Source organism: Heptranchias perlo, chromosome 21 (assembly GCF_035084215.1).
Source record: "Heptranchias perlo isolate sHepPer1 chromosome 21, sHepPer1.hap1, whole genome shotgun sequence".
NCBI classification, from domain to species: Eukaryota; Metazoa; Chordata; class Chondrichthyes; order Hexanchiformes; family Hexanchidae; genus Heptranchias; species Heptranchias perlo.
This window is the reverse complement of record NC_090345.1, coordinates 35,614,676-35,637,364: the sequence shown is the minus strand read 5'-3', so window position 1 is coordinate 35,637,364 and position 22,689 is coordinate 35,614,676. Positions and strand designations below refer to the sequence as shown.

The 22,689-nt window shown below is 41.4% G+C and overlaps 1 protein-coding gene across 1 annotated transcript in view; it reads left to right on the top strand.

The window, feature by feature from the left end:
• The window catches only part of fra10ac1 (FRA10A associated CGG repeat 1), a 30,719-nt gene extending 14,000 nt beyond the window's left edge, over positions 1–16,719 (top strand). The window contains exons 7-14 of the mRNA XM_068002464.1: positions 320–404; positions 1,022–1,067; positions 2,050–2,163; positions 3,905–3,947; positions 6,836–6,945; positions 7,868–7,918; positions 13,172–13,256; positions 15,975–16,719. Of these exons, the coding sequence (XP_067858565.1) occupies positions 320–404; positions 1,022–1,067; positions 2,050–2,163; positions 3,905–3,947; positions 6,836–6,945; positions 7,868–7,918; positions 13,172–13,256; positions 15,975–16,017 (577 nt within the window). The 3' untranslated portion in view covers positions 16,018–16,719. The remainder of the gene's footprint in view (positions 1–319; positions 405–1,021; positions 1,068–2,049; positions 2,164–3,904; positions 3,948–6,835; positions 6,946–7,867; positions 7,919–13,171; positions 13,257–15,974) is intronic.
• The last annotated feature ends 5,970 nt before the right edge of the window (positions 16,720–22,689 follow it).

Genomic DNA, 22,689 nt, shown 5'->3' with positions numbered 1-22,689 from the left:
GAGAACCAGCACTACTGAAGGGGGCTGGTGACTAGCAGCATTGGAAGTGGTTCTGCAGTCTGGGAACATTTGGGGATAGAGACAAAAGAAGGTCTGGGACCTGGTGGAACTTGGTTTGCAGTGGATTGAGGTCTGTACTGCTGGAGAAAGAGGCCTGAATTTTAACTATATAGATGGATAGCTGCCTGTTCTAGACCAAGAAACTGAGGGAAAGCATGTTGACTTGAAGGAAATTCTAATTTTGCATTGAAGCATAAATAAATAAAAATGGTTTCCTTTCCCTTTAGAATATTCTGAACAAGGTTTTTTCATCTTTTAGGGAGAAAACATTGGCAAAGAAATACTATGATAAATTATTCAAAGAATATTGTATTGCTGATTTGAGCAGATACAAACACAATAAGGTATGTATCTGAAAAATGTGATGACACTTTATTTATAAATATACATAGGCTGAAAATGTTAATTTGGCAATTATAATCATTTTATACAAGGAAGCAAAAGTAGTAATTTCACACTAAAATGTTATGATAGAACTGTTTGATAAACTGAAGGCAGAAAGCATCTGGGAGGGAACAAAATGGCTGACGCTATATCAGCTGAACAGATGGCCCCTGGGAGGTCAGAGAAATACACCCACACTTACAAGCATTTTCCTCCATCCTCTGGATGCGAGCTAAACGCAAGACTGTTACCACTATAGAAGATCGATATCTAATGATATTAGTGATACAAGCCTTTATACTTTTATAATGAGAAATGTTTCTTAACCCAGCAAAGCTAGTCCTAGGGCTGAATCACTAAGTAGTAACATTACAATAAAAAAGTAATGCTTTAAATAGAAATTCAAAAAAACTAATTGCAGGTAAATACTGTTTAAATGTATGTCAGTCATCAAATGGTTCTATGGTAACTTTTTACTTTAATTAAATTAACCAGTATGTTCCTTATATTAATTATATTTTAATTATCTTGACTATAGTATCTTCCATTTTACTAGTATCAGTTTCTCATCTGACAGTTTGGATTTCGATGGCGAGTGGATAAAGAAGTGATTTCAGGAAAAGGTAATGTTTTTCCAATGTTTAAATAAACAATGGGACTGGTTGGTGCAATGGGTTAGACACTTGCCTTTCATTTTTGAAATCTGATTCAAGTCCAGCCCATGCTGCTACGATGACCATGAAAGTCTCTTCTATTTGGTGGTTGCAAGAGTCTTACATAAATGAGTTTGGACAATCTTAATCCAGTTCTTTGTAGAGTATGAGTCTACAGCACAAAATTACCAGTAAATGACACTAAGTTGACAATCTGGGAGAGGGAAATGGAGAAATGTTGCACCAGTACTACTGTGTTCTTCTATATCTACCATTTATCAACTTGAACATAAAATTCAGACAAAACCATCTACATTTGTACAGTGTTTATTTCTGGATCTTTCAGCATTGTACAAATTTTGTACAAGGTGTCAACCTTGGCTCAGTGGTAGCACTCTCGCCTCTGAGTCAGAAGGTCATGGGTTCAAGCTCCACTTCAGAGATTTGAGCATATAATCTAGGCTCACGCTCTAATGTGGTGCTGGGGGAGTGCTGCACTGTCAGAGGTGCTGTCTTTCAGATGAAACATTAAACAGAGGCCCCCGTCCACCCTCTCAGGTTGACATAAAAGATCCCACTATTTGAAGAAGAGCAGGGGAGTTCTCCTGTTGTCCTGCTAATGTATAGCACAACTAGATGCAGAATACAGCTCTCTTACTCAACTTGCATATGAACAGAAATTAATGCTACATGCGTTTTATAAAGAGAAATAGTATAATTTGTTGTTCTAGCATTTGTTTTACATACAAGACCTAAAATTAATTGAGAATTTACAATTACGGAAAAGTTATACTATTCTTCCAACTTATATATTGCCATTGTAATGTCAGTACTAAAACTCTACACAGTCGAAATACTGATATCAAGAAGAATTGACAGAATGAAAATACCACCAAGTAGCAATGTTTTTTTAAATAAGTTAAAGTTTGTTAATATAATTTTCCCACTTCAGGTCAGTTTTGCTGTGGAAACAAATATTGTGATGTGAAAGAAGGACTGAAAAGTTGGGAGGTTAACTTTGGTTACAATGAACATGGGGAGAAAAGGAATGCCCTTGTGAAACTGAGTAAGTCACATCTTTTATCATCTTATTACTACATTTGGGTGTGGCAGAGTTTATTAGTCTAGTTTGAGATCTGGAAACAAATCTGTTGCTGCCCTTGCACTTAGTTAATCTGCGGGGCCAGGCGGTCATATCTAGTTTGTATTATTATTTGCCTGATCAGCTGATCTTGTGCTGTTAACCATCATACTTTGCTGCTATACCGTTGCTTGCTAATATGATTATTTACTTAAATTTAAAATGTAAAAATGCTTAAGTTGTGAAACTTGCGACTCCCATTTTCAGGAAAAGGTAACAAAATTGCCTTCCTCGGCTTCTATGTTCATGTGAATTATAGGACAATATGTAGTATTATGTATTCATAGTGTTAGAGTAAAATTTAAGCTGTTGGGTTAAAGGCAAAGATGAAGTGACTATTGTGTGCATGGCTGCGATCAATGCCCCAAGACCACACTGAAATGCGATTTGCGCAGATCAGACTAACCATAATTAAAAGCTTAAACATAACATATGACTACTAAACAAAATGGATTCTGCGACTGTGGGAAAAGACATTTAAAAATGCTGAGTTTGTGTATTCAGAAAACTGACTTACAGTCTGGAATTACAAAAGACATTCACAACGAGCTGATAAAAACTACAGAACCAGACTGAATAGACAAAGACCATACTGTCTTAAGTTGATAACAGTTGTTTTAATGTGATTAGAGATCAATTGTTGCTGTAGGGGCCTAATTGGCTAATGTGTAAACTAATCAAGACTAATAATGTAATAGCTGTTGAAAGTCTGTATTTGAAAGGTATAAAAAAGCATGACAACCATTTTGAAGTTGAGAAGGTAGCTGCGTGCGCTGCGGAGCGTCCAGTTCTTCTCCCAAAGTACTTTGTCCAATAAACTGCATGTTGAATCTTTAAGTCTGACTCCGAGTGGTGATTTTCCCACAACAATAGAGTGGTTACAGCACTGAAGGAGGCCATCCAGTCCATCAAGCCCGTGCTGCATTGAGCTCTCCTGCTGTACACATTCAACAGTGAAACAAGACACTTAATTCAACGTTAGCCTGGCGTAATGAGAATATCTTATTACAGTTGTGTAAACAAAACTCGACACTTGACAAATTTATCTGCAGCCTAACTGGTGGTGGCAGGCAGACTCCTCATCTAGTCAATTTTGGTCAAGGCTATGGAAAATAGCCCCATCTGGAAAAAATAAATTAATCACCTGAGGCTGAAAGAGTAGAAATTCATTAAACATCAGGCTCTATTTCTGGCTTATAGCCCCAGGCTGCTTAGCACATGAACAACATCCCACATATAATACAGGCACTTTTGAAAGGCACTTTTATATATTGACTTTCAAGTCATCACAATGTCCCAAAGTGCTTCACAGCTAATGAACTACTTTGTTACTGTTGAAATGTGGACAAAAACAACAGCCAATTTTCACATAACACGATCCAGCAGAAACAACAGTGAGATAAATGCCCAGTTAATTCATTCGTTTTGGTGGTGTTGATTGAGGAATTAATGTTCAAATCCTATCACTCTGTGCATTGAACAAAACTTTCTGTACACTACAGCAACAATGTATAAATGTATGACTATTGTGATTCAGCAAAAATGCAATAAAACAATGTAGTCAAGCCATGCAGACTAAATTTTGGTATTAATTTTTCTAATTTATTAGTCAATTATGTCTATTTCTGAAATTGTGTTTTAATTGAAAATTATATTTCCTTTATAGGATTGTGCCCAGAATGCTCCTATAAGTTGAACTATCATCACCGGTAACGTACCTTATTCTATATTATTGCTTAAAATAAAAGCAAAGATATATGGGCTATATTTATATCACGTTGTATATTAATGATGGTTATCATATTATATCTGCTGCATCCTTACAAATTATCAGAATTGCTGATTTTTAAACAATCATGTAACTCACTTATGCTTAAGAAACCTTAATTGAAATGAATGAAGAAGGTTATTTCAACATCCTTCCTGTTCTGTGGAAGTAAAAAAAAAATTAAAATGCCATCTTTCTATACAATATATTAAAATTGTTACATGGGTCATGTGCTTCATTGAAACCAGTGATGTAAATATTTCCTATGGGAATTTTAGTGTTAAAATATCAACACACTTACCTGTAACACTTAACTATAACTATTATTGTCACACTACTAGGTTGCGCTTTAATGGGAATTCCAATGTTAAATGACAACAGTGACCTGTAACAATTACCTGTTACAAGAATACTTGCTACATTATTTTTTCACCATAAATCACTCAGAATGCTTTCAGGAAAACTGTTCATTTGTCATGTTTTTTTCAGTAACTCAAATTTCTAATATCTAAAATGGGGTTTTTTAATAATTACATATTAAACAATAACATAATTAAATTTATCCATTAAATTGGCTTTTAATATCTTCATTAAAGTTTTTACTTAATGCCTAAGCCTGGGCCTGATTCTGATTTTTTTTTTGCACAGACTTGTGACTGTTCGCAGAATGTAAATTATGAACTTTGAATATGTGCAATATTTCTAATTTCCCTTTTTTGGCTTCTAGCAGTTTCTGTTCAGTTGCTTTTAAAATTGTTTAAAGAGCTCCCTGTCAGGCCTGCTGTCTCCTGTCCTGTTCCTCTTTCTCCCGCAACCTGTAAGGCCTGCTATTGCCCACTCTACTCTCGGCAGTGCTCTCTTCCTATTGAGGGTGAAAGTGCGCTTTTGAAGTTCCAGTCGCTGTGCCGACACACACCTGTTTCCCATCCAACGCACTCTCTTGCTGCACTCCCAGCTGCGCGATCTCTCCACTGAAGGTTAAAAATGCTCTCTTGAAGTTTCAATGCCAGCCTCAATCTCAAACTAGACCCCAACCCTTTCTGTTCCCAGCCCATTCCGACACCGACCCGGACCCGTATCTCTGTGCCTAGCCCATTCACTTACCGTGCTCCCAGTTGTCATTCTCCCTGTTAAGGATGGAAATGTCCGCTTACAGTTCTACCCTCCCCCCGACCAAGCCCTGGGCCCAATCTCTCCTGTCCTGCTCCCAGTTGTGTATTCTCCCCATTGAGGGCAAAAGTGGCATTTTGAAGTGGTGGTGGTTTCACATATGTTAAACATACAAATGGCCGTTATAGAGAGTATCCGAAATAAAGGCTTGCTGTAATTGTGAGGTAGAGTGCAATGTAAAACTAAAACCTTGTGGCCACAAGCTTAATAAATTACAGTAGTAAACCTAACCTTAGCACATGCAAGTCCGTGCCTTGCAGTGATATACTCATCAAAAGGTGAAGTTCACCTGACGAAGGAGCAAAGCTCCTAAAGCTTGTGATTTCAAATAAAGCTGTTGGACAATAACCTGGTGTTGTGCGACTCCTTACATATAGTCTTCCAGTATTTGTATCTTCAGTTGCTGGCATGTTTAAAGAGTCAGTATCTTGCCGACCTTTTATTTTAATCCCAATATGTAACTTTATAAATCATAATTTTTGGAAAGGGTAAAGTAAAATATGTTCCAGAAAAACATGCTCAACTTATCATTTATTTTCCTAATATCCTTAAAATACATTATCACAATACTGAACTAATTACAAGTATAAGAATTGCTGCTGGATCTCAAGAATGCTGCCCCAGCACTACCAGATCCTGAGACCTCCCTCCAAGACCCCACTCTCAATTTAATCACACCCTAGGAATTTTCCAGTGCCAGGAAATCTCTGGCCCCTCTCCCGGTACCACCAGGCCTTCAGACCACCCTCGTCAATTCAGCCATCCCCTATGGCTCTCCCCAGTGATACCAGAACATGAATTCCTCTCCCAATGCTGTCACAACCTAAATAACCTTCTTTATGGCACAATGGTACCACGCCCTGGTACCCTACCAGGTACTACCACACTTGAACCCTGCCCCAGTACTTCCAAACTCTTGAGTCAGCTAAATCCCACATTCCAACCCCAAATTCTGCTAAACTTTGGATCATCCCTTAAGAGTAGTTTTTAAAAAAAATCATCGCTGCCCAGTGAGTAGTCCCAAACCACAAGATTCTCTCCAAACTTCCAGACCACCGGACTACACTCTCAATACTGCCAAAGCACATAACCCCTCCCCCTGTTACTAAATCCCAGCATCTTCCCTTCAAGATAGCAGAAGCCCCACCAATCTACTGCTCAACTTCAGGACCACCCTTCCTTAGTGCTATAAAGTCACTACCATTATCTCAAAATGCTTTACAGCCAACTGATTATTTTTGAAATGTTGTCACTGTTTTAATGTAGGGAAATGTGTCGACCAATTTGCAAACAGCAAGGTCCCACAAACATCAGAGATAAAGATTCAGATAATTTATTTTTGTGATGTTTGTTGAGGGTTAAATATTGGCCAGGACACCGGGAGAACTCCCCTGCTCTTCTTCAAATAGTGCCATGTAATATTTTACTCGCAGTACTGCACTGAAGTGTCAGCCTAGATTTTGTGCTCAAGTCTCTGGAGTGGGGCTTAAACCCGTTATCTTCTGACTCAGAGGTGAGAATGCTACCACCTTGGCTCAGTGGTAACACTCTCACCTCTGAGGTAATAATAGTACCATTTATATGTGTAAAATATAGACAGTGCAATTTTTGCAGAAGTCAATATTTATTTTTACATTATATTACTAAAAATTGATGAAGGAGGAAAGAAGTAAAAGCAACAAAAAGGAAACACAGAGAGGAATGCCACCCTGATACCCCAGCAGAAAAAAGAACCAAGTCCACAGAGAAGCACAGTTCTAAAAGCAAGGGTAGGTGACAAGAAAATTATAGTTTGTCAGCAAAAGTAGTTTTGTACAAAAGCACAGAGTGGTAGGAATTTTATGGCCAACCTGGAAGTTCCAATTTACTGAGTTGTGCCATCTGCAGACCATTTCCACCGTAGACACGGAACTGCCAATGGCAGTCATGGCTCTCGCCTTTGGATCCTTCCAGGCTATGCTTAGGAGCTATTTGCAATATTAGGTAGTTTGCTATCCACAAATGTATCAAACAGGTGACTGATGCATTGTTCAGCAGAGCCAGCACTTTCATCTCCTTTTCACACAATAGCATCAGCAGTATGATGGGGCTGGCTAATTTCACCACATTTTTGGATTTTCCAGGGGTTATTGGCACCCATATGGCCACCTGGGCCTACGTGAGCAGAACAGGGGGTCCATTCCATCAATGTGAAACTTGGCAGTGACCAGTAACACTATCATACAGGTCAATGCCCGGTTCCCAGGCAGCAGCCTTGATACTTTCATTTTATGAATGTGCCCATCTTATTTGAAGGCGAAGGCAGACTGTAAGGAGATCAAGGCTACCCTCTACTCCTCTGGCTAATGATACCCTTGCAGCAGTCACTGACAGAAGATATAGCAAGGTCCATGCAGTTAACAGGGTTATTATAGACCATAAGACTATTGAAGTATCTCCTTCAGGGGAAGCTTGAGTATGAATAGCAGTTCAGTTTGGTATTAAAGCTCTGGTCTCTTGGTTGAGAGCCCAAAGTGCCCCCTTCATATATGTGATGTGGAGATGCCGGTGATGGACTGGGGTGGTCCACCCCTGAATATAGGGAGAGGCTTTGCCCTCTATCTATTTTTATCTGTTTTAAATTATTCAGCTGAGTCTCATGTTTAACTGGTTGCCAATTGGTACAAATGATTTTTTTTTCTATTGATGCAGATAAACCTTCCACCAACAGAACAGAAAACTGTGATGATGATTCTGACCAAGGTAGTTTTTCAGAAACAACGCCTGCGATGCAGCAATAGTTTCTGTGGATTTTTTGCTTTTAGTGTTACATATCTTTGTGTTTTTTACTTTATGCAGTCAGTAATTTTAGTTGCAATTTCTTTTGTGCATACATAAGACTAAATTTGTTTCAACAAAACCCTGTACAGGTTTAATCTGATAAAGTAACTTGTGGATATGATGTCAGCTTTGGCTCAGTGGCAGCGCTATCGCTTCTGAGTCGGATGTCCTCCTCTGTCGGGGTCGTCCTCCTCTGTCGGGGTCGTCCTCCTCTGTCGGGGTCGTCCTCCTCTGTCGGGGTCGTCCTCCTCTGTCGGGGTCGTCCTCCTCTGTCGGGGTCGTCCTCCTCTGTCGGGGTCGTCCTCCTCTGTCGGGGTCGTCCTCCTCTGTCGGGGTCGTCCTCCTCTGTCGGGGTCGTCCTCCTCTGTCGGGGTCGTCCTCCTCTGTCGGGGTCGTCCTCCTCTGTCGGGGTCCTCCTCCTCTGTCGGGGTCCTCCTCCTCTGTCGGGGTCGTCCTCCTCTGTCGGGGTCCTCCTCCTCTGTCGGGGTCCTCCTCCTCTGTCGGGGTCCTCCTCCTCTGTCGGGGTCCTCCTCCTCTGTCGGGGTCCTCCTCCTCTGTCGGGGTCGTCCTCCTCTGTCGGGGTCGTCCTCCTCTGTCGGGGTCGTCCTCCTCTGTCGGGGTCGTCCTCCTCTGTCGGGGTCGTCCTCCTCTGTCGGGGTCGTCCTCCTCTGTCGGGGTCGTCCTCCTCTGTCGGGGTCCTCCTCCTCTGTCGGGGTCCTCCTCCTCTGTCGGGGTCGTCCTCCTCTGTCGGGGTCCTCCTCCTCTGTCGGGGTCCTCCTCCTCTGTCGGGGTCGTCCTCCTCTGTCGGGGTCGTCCTCCTCTGTCGGGGTCGTCCTCCTCTGTCGGGGTCGTCCTCCTCTGTCGGGGTCGTCCTCCTCTGTCGGGGTCCTCCTCCTCTGTCGGGGTCCTCCTCCTCTGTCGGGGTCCTCCTCCTCTGTCGGGGTCCTCCTCCTCTGTCGGGGTCCTCCTCCTCTGTCGGGGTCCTCCTCCTCTGTCGGGGTCCTCCTCCTCTGTCGGGGTCCGCCTCCTCTGTCGGGGTCCGCCTCCTCTGTCGGGGTCCGCCTCCTCTGTCGGGGTCCGCCTCCTCTGTCGGGGTCCGCCCGTGGTCCGCCCCCCCCCCGCCTCCTCTGTCCTCCGCCCGTCCTCCGCCCCCCCCCCCGCCTCCTCTGTCCTCCGCCCGTCCTCCGCCCCCCCCCCCCGCCTCCTCTGTCCTCCGCCCGTCCTCCGCCCCCCCCCCCGCCTCCTCTGTCCTCCGCCCGTCCTCCGCCCCCCCCCCCGCCTCCTCTGTCCTCCGCCCGTCCTCCGCCCTACAACGGGGATTCAATATCTAATTTCAATTCTGACAATGGGTCTTACACCTGAAATGTTTTTCATCTTTACAGATGCCTACTGGCCTTTTGTATATTGGCAATATTTTCTATTTTTGTTTCAGATGTCCAGCATTTACAGTTTTTGTTTCTTAAATCTGCTGGAGTTTAAAATTGTTTGTTTCTTTTGTAACAAGTTCAGTGGATCAACATTCTGAAATTAAGTGAAATTCGCTTCTGTTCTTTTGCTATTGTTTACTTCTGAATGAAGTTGATCCATAGATTATAACCTAAGTTGCATGGTCTGGTAGTAATTATTCATCTGCTATCTGATGACTAGGAGAACATGAGGGGCCCCATGCTATTTCCAATAAGCAAATTACAGTAACCATTGTATTTGGATGTGGAGATGCCGGTGATGGACTGGGGTTGACAATTGTAAACAATTTTACAACACCAAGTTATAGTCCAGCAATTTTATTTTAAATTCACAAGCTTTCGGAGATTTTCTCCTTCCTCAGGTAAATGTTTCAAGATCTCCTTGAAGCCTACGCATTTATACATATTGAATAATACATGATGTTTACAGACTGCCCCTGCAACTGCCCGTTGCCAAGGCAATCACCGTGTTCAGACAGAGAGGTGTCATCTGCAGAACCCCCGAATACACATTCAACAAAAAAACAAACAGGGAAAAAAAAACAGAGAAAAAAAAACACAGAGAGAGGCAGAAACATCCGGAAGGCAGAGAGAGCCAGCAAATGACCCATTATATTAAAAACAGATAACATTTGTTCGCTGGTGGGGTAACGTGTAGCGTGACATGAACCCAAGATCCCGGTTGAGGCCGTCCTCATGGGTGCGGAACTTGGCTATCAATTTCTGCTCGACGATTTTGCGTTGTCGTGTGTCTCGAAGGCCGCCTTGGAGTACGCTTACCCGAAGGTCGGTGGATGAATGTCCATGACTGCTGAAGTGTTCCCCGACTGGGAGGGAACCCTCCTGTTTGGCGATTGTTGCGCGGTGTCCGTTCATCCGTTGTCGCAGCGTCTGCATGGTCTCGCCAATGTACCATGCTCTGGGGCATCCTTTCCTGCAACGTATGAGGTAGACAACGTTGGCCGAGTCACAGGAGTATGAACCATGCACCTGGTGGGTGGTGTCATCTCGTGTGATGGTGGTATCTGTGTCGATGATCTGGCATGTCTTGCAGAGGTTACCGTGGCAGGGTTGTGTGGCGTCGTGGACGCTGTTCTCTTGAAAGCTGGGTAGTTTGCTGCGAACGATGGTCTGTTTGAGGTTGGGTGGCTGTTTAAAGGCGAGCCTTTAAACAGCCACCCAACCTCAAACAGACCATCGTTCGCAGCAAACTACCCAGCTTTCAAGAGAACAGCGTCCACGACGCCACACAACCCTGCCACGGTAACCTCTGCAAGACATGCCAGATCATCGACACAGATACCACCATCACACGAGATGACACCACCCACCAGGTGCATGGTTCATACTCCTGTGACTCGGCCAACGTTGTCTACCTCATACGTTGCAGGAAAGGATGCCCCAGAGCATGGTACATTGGCGAGACCATGCAGACGCTGCGACAACGGATGAACGGACACCGCGCAACAATCGCCAAACAGGAGGGTTCCCTCCCAGTCGGGGAACACTTCAGCAGTCATGGACATTCATCCACCGACCTTCGGGTAAGCGTACTCCAAGGCGGCCTTCGAGACACACGACAACGCAAAATCGTCGAGCAGAAATTGATAGCCAAGTTCCGCACCCATGAGGACGGCCTCAACCGGGATCTTGGGTTCATGTCACGCTACACGTTACCCCACCAGCGAACAAATGTTATCTGTTTTTAATATAATGGGTCATTTGCTGGCTCTCTCTGCCTTCCGGATGTTTCTGCCTCTCTCTGTGTTTTTTTTTCTCTGTTTTTTTTTCCCTGTTTGTTTTTTTGTTGAATGTGTATTCGGGGGTTCTGCAGATGACACCTCTCTGTCTGAACACGGTGATTGCCTTGGCAACGGGCAGTTGCAGGGGCAGTCTGTAAACATCATGCATTATTCAATATGTATAAATGCGTAGGCTTCAAGGAGATCTTGAAACATTTACCTGAGGAAGGAGAAAATCTCCGAAAGCTTGTGAATTTAAAATAAAATTGCTGGACTATAACTTGGTGTTGTAAAATTGTTTACAATTGTATTTGGACAATGGGCAACTCTCTGTTGCCGGATATTATGCGTATGGAGTCACACTTTGTTCATTTTGAGCAAGGCTTGCTTATGGCAATGGCCCTTGGCGCTGAGCACGAGATTCAATGGATGATAGTTATTCTGATCACCGAGTGAAGTTTCTTTCAACTACTTGCGATGTGTCGCATTGGGAGAGGCAGCTAGGTGAAGACATTACAAAAGTTGAAATGACAGAAACATTGGGGTTAGGAAGGACAAAGCTTTGGGAATTAAGATAAAAACATCTACTTTACATTTTTCTGGGGTTAGGGATTCTTCCAGAGGGGGTGCTGAAGGTTCTTTAACTTTGCAGAGATTCTCCATTCGGCTTTCTGAGTTCAGGACGAGGAGGCTGGCTCCTATTCAGCTTTCCTGAGATAAGGTGCTAGAAGAGACTGTTGCAGCACCACCAGGTGACTACAGCGTGGAAGTGCAGGACATTTTCCAAAAGTTGGTTTGCAATATTGAAACCAGCTGTTCTAACTAATGTTACTGTCATGGATTTAAAATGGAAATCTGCCATTTACAGTGCCATCTACGGGCAGGACTGCTCCTGCAGGTAGTGGTTGCCACTTTTACAATCTTTCCAGAGAGCCTGCCATACTAATTATCAGTGCATTTTGAAATGGAATGTTGTGACTCACTGCAGTTTTCAGCAAAGATTGGAACAGTAAACATTCTGTTAGAAATAGGCTGTTTACATTTAAGCCAATTACCGCTGAGTAAAATTCTCATGTTAATAAAAACTTGAACAATTCTTTAGAATGGACTAGATGTCATTTCTAACAAGCTTCATTGAGAAATCACTGTTCCTTGGTTTGAGAAATTAACTTGATTGCGTGTCTGTTCAATCCAGTTGTGCTTTTCTTTAAGTAAGTTGGTCCAGTCAGCAACTTGTGTGAGCTATGCTTTCAGTGCTTCCAGAATGAATAGGATCTTCAGCCGTGTTTACCCATTGAGTTCTTTGATGAAATAATGGAAAGGGGGTAGTGCGATTGATGTTGTGTATATAGACTTTCAAAAGGCGTTTGATAATAGACTTGTTAGCATCTGTTTCCTGTGGCAGAAGGGTCAGTAACCAGAGGATACAGATTTAAAATAATTGGCAAAAGAACCAGAGGTGACATGAGGGAAAGAAAAAATTTGCAGCAAGTTATGATGATCTGGAATACACAGCCGAGAAGGATAGTGAAAGCAGATTCAATAATAACATTCAAAAGAGAATTGCATAAATACTTGAAGTGGAAAAATGTGCAGGGCTATGGGGAAAGAGCAGGGGAGTGGGACTAATTGGATAGTTCTTTCAAAGGGTAGCATAGACACAATGGGCCAAATGGCCTCCTTCTGTGCTGTCATTCTATGATTGTACCCAGAAGTGAGTCAATGCCTCAAATACAACAGTTCAGCACCCTACCTCTGGTGAGCAAATTGATGTAGTCAAATGCTCTTACTTCAGCTACTTCAAAATATTAAACTTTTTAAAATCGCAAAATAATCTGCCATATTAGTGAAATCCTGTCATTATTTGCTTATTTTCTATTCATTGTATTTCTGTCATGATGTACTATTGAAATGTAACTATTCAGTGTGTTTTGGCTCTTATTTCTGAAATATAATTGTTAAATCAGAGTCAGAAGATAAACAGGATGCAGATGATCCGTCAGAGGCTGAATACTGGAAAGGGCCAGCTCAGGATGTTGAAGATAAGACCAGGTATGTTTTACTATTTATATTATATTTGAAAAGCTAGGAACTAACGCTAGCATAGTATTCTAGATTTTGCAATGGAGTATCTGCAAAATAATGCTGGTATTAAAAAGCCCAGTGGCAATGATAATTAAAAAGGATGTAAGCCGCACAACAATTCAGGATCATCACATAAGCATGAATTTACCAAAATGGTCTGCCTCCACTGTCTCCCTTGGCAGTCTACTCCCCTTATTCACCACCCTGTATAGGAAATGATTAAATCTAAACTCTGTTCACCTTCCCTCTTCTGAGTTTTTGGTTATGCCAAATTATTTATTAGTGTTCAGTTTATATCTATCTCTGAATCTTAAACTTCAATAAGATCTTGCTTTTTCTCCAGTGTAAGCATTTTCAATTTCCTTAGTCTCTTGTAACTAGATGCCCAACCCCTGGTATCAGTTCAGCTACTTTGTTCTGTGTCCTCTCCCAAGCCAGGATGTCCCCACTGTATTATGGGACCAAAATTGCACAATCCTTCACATGCAGCTGAAATAATGCTTGTATACAAGCACACTATTAACTCTCTGGGATATGTGTTCTATCTGTCTAGCTATACACCCTGAGATCTTGTTTGTTTTCTTCACTGTTAGAATCATAGAAAGGTTACAGCATGGAAGGAGGCCATTCGGCCCACCATCGAGTCTGTGCCAGCTCTATGCAAGAGCAATCCAGCTAGTCCCACTCCCCTGCCCTATCCCTGTAGCCCTGCATTTTTTTTCCTTTCAAGTACTTATCCAGTTCCCTTTTGAAGGCCGTGATTGAATCTGCCTCCACCACCCCCTCGGGCAGTGCATTCCAGATCACTAACACACTCGCTGTGTAAAACAGTTTTTCCTCATATCACCTTTGGTTCTTCTGTCAATCACCTTCAATCTGTATCCTCTGGTTCTTGACCCTTCTGCCAATGGGAACAGTTTCTCCCTGTCTAGACCCTTCATAATTTTAATACCTCTATCAAATCTCCTCGCAACCGTCTCTGTTCCAAGGAGAACAAGTTTCTGCACTTGATTTTAATGAGTCTGTGCTTCCAGCAGAAGTAGATAACTCTAGTGACATAGCTACCATCAATACAGGCACGGCAGGCTGAATATCCTCCTTCTGTAGCAAAATTTCTATTAACCTTTGACATTTAGAATGTTTGTTACCAATTGTTAACTTTTTCTGTGTGGATTGCTAATTTTTTTTAAATAATTACTATCTGTTTTATTCCTGCAAAACTTTTATTTAAAAAAAGTCCAGAGATAACTTGTGCCAAAAACATCAAAGTTGTTATTTTAGCTGAAAAAGGCTTATGTCATGGTGGAGAGAACACCCATTATACTGGTAACAGCAGCGTGAGATAAAAGAACTGAATAACCATCCAGGGACATGCATAGTGCACAAAGGGAAGAATCATGTGATTCTGCCTCAGAAGCCTCTTCAAAAGACACGCATAATTGTAATTTCTCCCAGTTTGGTAGGTGATCCACCCAAGTATGTGAATTGTAACGAATGGCGAAAACAAATTCAAACATTTTCTGTCCCACTCCCCCTCCATCCCAACCACAGGCATCAGCCCCATTGCTCCCTACGAACAGTAGATTATGAATAAAATAAACTGGGTGAAAACTATTTAGTTGGTGTGTATCCATCTTAATAAAGATTGTGTCTTGTATTTAGACATCATTAGACCATGGGAACTGTTAATGTATTATTGGTCGTGCGGTTACTAGGCAGAATTTCCCACTCAGTCAAATTCTCCAGTCAGAGCCTCTGCTGTCAGCCTCTCCCCATGCAAATAGCTTTGGTCTTATGTACTGCCCCCCCTTGCCCAAGCTCAGTCTCTTCGCAGTCCTAGCCATCCTATGGAGCCAACCTCCCTGCTAGTGCAGTGGTAGCCTCACTATGAAGGCACATGTTCTGCAAGGTGGTAAAAGCTCCATTCGAGTTCATAGCAGTTCCAGATGCTGATCTCTCCCTCCTAACCTTGTTAGTGTGGATGAGTGGGTTCTTTCTATCTCTCCACTGTATCCCACCCACATCCAGTGGCAGCCCCAGGCCCTGGGCTCCTCTTTCCTTTCCAGCCCACCAGTTTCTCTCTCATTTGTGTGTTCATACCATTTTTTTGACCACTCTAATACTGGTCAGGTCCAAAACTCCAGATCCAGCATGACATCTACAGGAAGATCATCCAATCTGAGGTGATGCATCACATCTGCTCTCTCCCTGGCCCTCTTGCTCCCCTTCCTCTTACCTATGGACGGATTAAATAATTTCTGCACCTATTCGAGTCAAAGCGTGAATCTCGTTCCAGATCACACTGGGAGGTGCAAGATATTTTTCAAAAAAGAACAAAGAATGGATGGGACTGCAAATATATAGAGAGAAAAAGTGGAAGATGGGAAAGGAGCGATATATAGAGAGAGTATCTGGCAGACATGCAGAGATAGTTGGAAACAGAAAGGTGACCAAGGGAAAGAGAGACTTCAGAAAGAGCATGAAAGAGTTGGAGACAGGTACAGCGATGACGATGTGAGGAAGCATGGAAAAAGGGAGTCAAAAAGAGTAGGACAAGAAGAAAGCAGTAAGAAACAGAGAGTGGAGGTGAGTAGAGACACTTGTAGGAAGGGAGGGACTTTTTCTTGCCACAGGAGGTCAAGCAATGAAATGAAAACTATACTAAAACCTGTTCTTCATCTGCAGGGAGGATGAATTTGATGAATATTTTGAAGACATGTTTCTGTAACCTGTGCTTTGAAGAGGATATGAAAGGTTAATCACATCATTCAATTTATTCCAGAAGAAGCTTAATCATTACTTATTCCAAAAATATCTCATTTACCTTCTGGACTCAAACTTAATTTTTACAGGCAACAAATTTTATTTTTCACATTTAAATCTAAACATCGAAAGACCCTGAAGATAAAGTTTGAATACCAGGAATCCAAATCACTGAGTTGTGAACATAACTAGAAATATTATCTACACAGTTTTTACAGAAGAGTTGCTACGTTCAGTACTGAAATGTTGGGCTCACCTTGGGGAAATCACTGGCATTTTTAAGTTTTCAATACTCCACTTTGAATTGTTAAGTTGCAATGGTAAGAATGCTCCAAGTGAATAGAAAATACCTTTTAATAACTCGATAGTCTTGTTCCTTAAATAGGGAAACAAGATCACAAAGCTTTAATTATTAACTTTAATTTGTTTACTGTTTTCAGTTGTTCTGAGTGTGGGTGAGGGAATTATTTATGAATGAAATCCTATAATGTAACCAATGACTTATCAGCTTATTGTATGAAGGTAGCATTATATTAGGTTTTCTTTTTAAATGAAGAACCAACTGTACAGATACAAGAATTCTGGTTTTTTTGTAACTTTTTTTTGTTTTAACAGCATGTCATTTATTGTGCTGTCGTACTTTCCTCATAAATAAACCACAAATTTGAGTTTTTTAATTGAGTTTTTTTAGTGTATAGCTAATCTGTTTGTTGCCCACAGGCTCATGAGGCAATACTTTCTTGTTCTCCATATACACGAGTGATTTGGGCATCATAGAGGGAATTACTGACAGTACCAAATTAGGGTAAGGCAAAATGCGGAAGATTTCAGCCAAATACGTACAGATTGGGTGACTTGGCAAGATATGAGGCAAATGCAGTTCAAACATAGTCAAATGTGAAGCAGTAGACTTTGGGGAAGAAGAGCATAGAATGCAAATGCTAAAGCTGTTATTGTAGTGGAGGAACACAGTAATCGAGGTGTGGAATTAGATCTTTAAAAGCAGGATTACAGGTGTAAAAGGTCACTTGTAATTCTGGAGGTTATATAACAAGGAGGTGAAAATGAATTTGTATGAGATATTGGTTAGGTCGCAGTTTTAAATTATTGTGTGCGGTTTGGGCACCTCATTAATGATGGGATGTTGGGGCAGTGGAAGAGGTACAACATAGGATGTTACAACTAGGATGATGCCAGGCAGGAAATTATATCGTTTTCGTGAGAAACTATTTTTTTCTAAAAAGTGCTGTATTCACTAGAGTAGAGTAGGGTAAGGGCGATCTAATAGAAGTGTTCAAAATTCTGAAAAAGATCATTTCTACTGGTTGGTGAATCAGTAGCAAGGGGGCATAAATTCAGTATTAGTATAGAAGCATAAAAGGATTATGAAGAATTTTTTCACAGGATTGTTGGTGCATGGAATGCTTTACTACAAATGACTGTCAAAAACATTTAAAAGGGAATTAGATAAATACTTGAAGAAAAATATTGCAGTTCAAAAATTTGATGAAATTTAGTTCTGTACATTTCCCTAGTTCTGCTTATATTACTGATTAGAAAGATACAGAAATTATTTTTTCAGTGCATGATTAAAATATATATACTTTCAAAATTAAGAATACTTGATAATTATAATCCACTTATGATTACACAAATCTAATCATTGCATTTTTTTTTAAAGTCAATACCTGCCATTTGTTCATTCAGTTAAATGAAGCAAATCTTAGTCTTAACTTCACTGTCAGTGTGCTGTCTTACATAACCTTTTATTGCCAACATAATAGTTAACTGTGGCTTTTGATATTGATCCTAACCTATAGACTTCTCTAAATAATATATTATCGTCTTGTTGTACCACAAGTTCTGTGAAAATGCATGTGGATTAACACTCAGCTGTAAGATTTCTGATCCACTTAGTACAGAAAGGTAAAACTAATTCACTAGGCCCTTCTTAAAATGTAATCCTATTGTAGAAGATTCAGCATAAAAGTACAGCATACTCTGGTACAGTATTGCCATGTTTCTGCAGTAACTGCAATTCTGTGGAATTCCTTGGCGTGTGGCCTAATGTTCACTGGTATAAATTGAGCAGAATTGCCACCAATCACAGACATGTTTTCAGAAAATTACTTTGATTAAGTTTATTTCTGTGTCTGTTAGGGTGAAGAATGAGGTTAAGAATCAATTGTGTAATTAAATGACAGAAAGTTGGAGAACTGGTTTCCGTAATAGGATTTTCGTCATAAACCTATCTAGAAGATTGACCGATCAGAATGAACACATTAATTAATTAAATGCCATCATCCAGTAACCCCAAAAAGTGCTGAGTAACTGAAACATATTTCTGGAGAGCAAATTGTATTAAAAGTAATAATTCTTTTCATGTTTTTCAGCAAAATGCATTGGTTCATTCAACTGTTTTTTTAATATATATCTAATGTATAAAAAATCTTAGACTGTGAACACTTCCCGTGTACATAATCTTACTTCCTGCTGTTTCTGTCACACTTTTGTGTCAACTTTGTCCCTGACAAATTTTGCTGTTCCCGTTAGAATGGAAACCTATGTAAATTTGTCACACTGTAATTACACCCTCCCGCAAATGTAGAGGTGGTAGTGTCTCAATTTTGCATCTCCCAGCTACTGAACCTGTATTGCATAGAGAAACATCTGTGTTCCAACCAGTTCTGTTTCCCAAATTGTCACAAGTTTTGCTGTTTAACTGTAAGTACTAATATAAAATCAAAGTATTATCTATCTAGATCTTCTTAAAAATCCTGTGTGTATACTTAGGAAAGGTAAATGTTAATTGTTTACACCTGAGAGACACAGATTCTAACTTTTAAGCCTTGTGTATGAGAAATCTGCAGATAGAAAGAGGCACAGACAAGTCTTTCCTTCTTCGAGGATTTTTAAAAGCACAAGTTGAATTTCGACAGCAAGCAAAGCCTCTTTGAGGGAAATATGTAGAAAAGGAGGGAAGGGGAACAGGTTAAGGATGAGGGGACCTCTAGCCTTTTGTCACCTGCCTTTGGAAGGGATTGATTGGGGGAGTGGATGGAGGTTTAAGGGTGAGGTGAATGACAGCAGAGCATTGGGAGGAGAGGATACAGGGATAGAGCACGTAATTGAAGGGGCTGTGGGTAGGGGAATTAATGGGAGTGAGGGACGGTAGTGGTAAGATGAAGGGTTTGGGATGAGATGGGAAGGGAGCTACTCAAGGTCACATTTTCCCTGCAACACCCACCCCAATTGCAACCTGCAGCCTTTGGTGGCTCTTTTAATCACCATGCCATCCATCATTTCCCAACCAAAAAGAAGGAATAAGAAATGTACAAATATTTGCAAAAATGAAAATTATGGGGAGAGAAGCAGAAGAGCTGAGACAGAGAACAAGCAACACAAGACCGTTAAGAGAGAGGCCATATTCTACGGGAGATTGACTAGTAATATATTAAAAATCTTACATCTGTGCGCACTTTTGACAACTTCCTTCCATTATAAATTCCTATATCTACATTTAAAATGGAAACTACCAATATAAATTTGTAGTGCTGAAATTACTCTTTCCTGCCACAGTTGCACCTTAATTTTGCATCTCCCATATAAAATATTGGACTGCATGCCTTGAACTTAGAATAGTCATAAATTAATATATTGTAATTTAAAGCAGTGAGACTATGAAATCTCTGCAATCCATTGTGTTGGCTATTGCAATAGGTACCAAGTTCATCCCTTTACATAAACATTCTTCAGGGCCCAAGTGTTCATGTGATTGTTCTGCTGCACTGCTGATCTTTTTGTTTATACATGTTTTAGACTGAGAACACAATTTTTTTTAAAGGAAGTTATCCCTGCCTTTCTCGTCAAAATCAATATTACCTCTATGGGTTTCAAATACAGTTATGAAATAATAGTTTGTTGTGCATTACCAACGTATGCAAGAACGACAGAAGAATACAGTTGTTACGGATCAGATTCTTAACACACTTTTCCTGTTCAAATGCTAATGACCATTTCTGAAAGTGTTGTACCCCTAATGATCTGATAACTCTGTATTTCTGCCCTTCCATACAATAATGTAGACCAGGTTTAGTCATTAACTCTGACAGTAAATTGAGTACTGTAATTTATGTGAGTTATCTTTGTCACTAAGATTGAGACCATCCGTTCAGCTGCCTCTGCTGCTTCCCTCACTTCCCCTTGCCCACCAAGCCAGACTTCACCTACGGACGCACCCTGCCCTAACCCTGAACTCACATCTTTCTCTAGTTTCTGTCCTGTCTCCCCTCATGCTCTCTTCAATCTCAGCTTGACCATGAGACCCACCTACTGTTCCCGCGACCATATTCCCACCAAACTGCTGACCATCCAACTTCCCTCCCTAGCCCCCATGTTAGCTGATATTGTTAACGGATCCCTCTCCTCAAGTACTGTCCTCCTTCCCTCTCAAATTTGCCGTCATCACCCCCCTCAAAAAAAACACCCTTGACCCCTCTGTCCTTGCAAACTACTGCCCTATCTTCAACCTCTCTTTCCTCTTCAAAGTCCTTGAACGTGTCGTCGCCTCCCAAATCTGTGCCCTTCTTTCCTGCAAATCCATGTTTGAATCTCTACAATCAGGTTTCCGCCCTGCCACAGTACTGAAACGGCTATTATCAAAGTCACGAATGACATCCTATGTGACTGTGACGATGGTAAACAATCCATCCTCATCCTTCTCAACCTGTCTGCAGCCTTTGACATGGTTGACCACGCCATCCCCCTCCAACACCTCTCCTCCGTCGTCCAGCTGGGTGGGACTGTGTGCATCTGGTTCCATTCTTATCTATCCAATCATAGCCAAAGAATCACCTGCAATGGCTTCTCTTCCCTCTCCCACACCATTATCTCTGGAGTCCTCCAAGGCCCCCTGCTGTTTCTCATCTACAAACTCCGTTCCCTAGCCACCGACTCCATCCCTCTCCATCCCTCTCCCTGGCCACTGTCTGAGGCTGAACCAGACCGATCGCAACCTTGGCATCCTATTTGACCCTGAGGTGAGCTTCCGACCACATGTCCGCTCCATCACCAAGACTGCCTACTTCCACCTCTGTAACATCGCCTGTCTCTGTCCCTGCCTCAGCTCATCTGCTACTGCAACCCTCATCCATATCTTTTGTTACCTCAGACTTGACTATTCTAATGCTCTTCTGGCCGGCCTCCCATCTTCCACCCTCCATAAACTCATCCAAAACTCTACTGCCTGTACCCTAACTCCGTTCTCCCATCACCCCTGTGCTCGCTAACCTATACTGGCTCCCAGTCCAGGATTTTAAAATTTTCATCCTTGTTTTCAAATCCCTCCACGGTCTCGCCCCTCCCTATCTCTGTAACCTCGGAGATCTCTGCGCTCCCCTAATTCTTGCCTCTTGCGCAGCCCCAATTTTAATCGCTCCACTATTGGCGGCCGTGCCTTGAGCTGTCTAGGCCCTAAGCTCTGGAATTCCCTCCCTTCCTCTCTACCTCTCTCTCCTTTCAAGACGCGTCTTAAAACCTACTTCTTTGTCCAAGCTTTTGGTCACCTGTCCTAATAGCTCCTTATGTGGTTTGGTGTCAAATTTTGTTTGCTAACGCTCCTGTGAAGTGCTTAGGGCTTTTTACTACGTTAAAGGTGCTATATAAATGCAAGTTGATGTAAGGTTCCCAAATTGTCTTTACTTTATAACATGGTGGAAAATACTGCACAGCACACTAGATTCATTCAGGCTAAAACCATGAATCACATTTATTTACACTTTTAAAATATATAGCAGCAAAATGACTAGGCATATACGATAAAGTACAAACAGTATTTTAAACTACATGCATCATAGAACATTTATCAGATCTCATTCCTCTCTGTTTCTTCTAACAGTCTCTTAGAATAAAGAAATCTCTTGGAATTAATCTCTTACCATATACCTCATTAGGGAGTGTTGCATGAAATAAATAAGCCAGCCATTGAACTCTTAGTTAGAAATTTGATTAAGAACTAAGAGAACATAGTATCCACTTTAACTCCTTTGAAGAAGAAACAATTCATTGATGTAGACACTCAGCCATTAATGATCCAATGCAGAGACATTTTTGTCAAATTAACAGCTAGCCATTTTAGTGTGTGCCAACAAGTACAAATCACATTCCACCTGATATTAAACAAAACTGTAGACACTCGTGTAGGTTGCTATTTGTATCGGATACAAGTTCCACACTACTGAAGACAATTCTTTACCTTCAGTGAGACACCGTTATGTTAAATATGGGTGATAGTTGAGGCTCTTTTCAGTATAAGCAGTAATTCAGCCCAAAGCCATTGTCACATTCAAAACACAGGGTTGGTATCTACATGGAAGGTTGCCATTGTCACTTTAAAACTAGCAATCCCATCTCCTTCACACGATCTAAGACCAACTGACCCCCTTTCAAATGGGAAAAAAGCAGCCACCTTTTCTAATCCTGCCTTTGTTATATGTGCATGGATTTCATGATTTATGACAGCAGTGAATCGTGTATTATGTTTTCGCAAATGCCCTTGAAGAATAAATATCACCAACCTTCTTCAGCAAGGTTAGGGGTGTGTGTGTGTATATCTATATATATATATATATATATATAT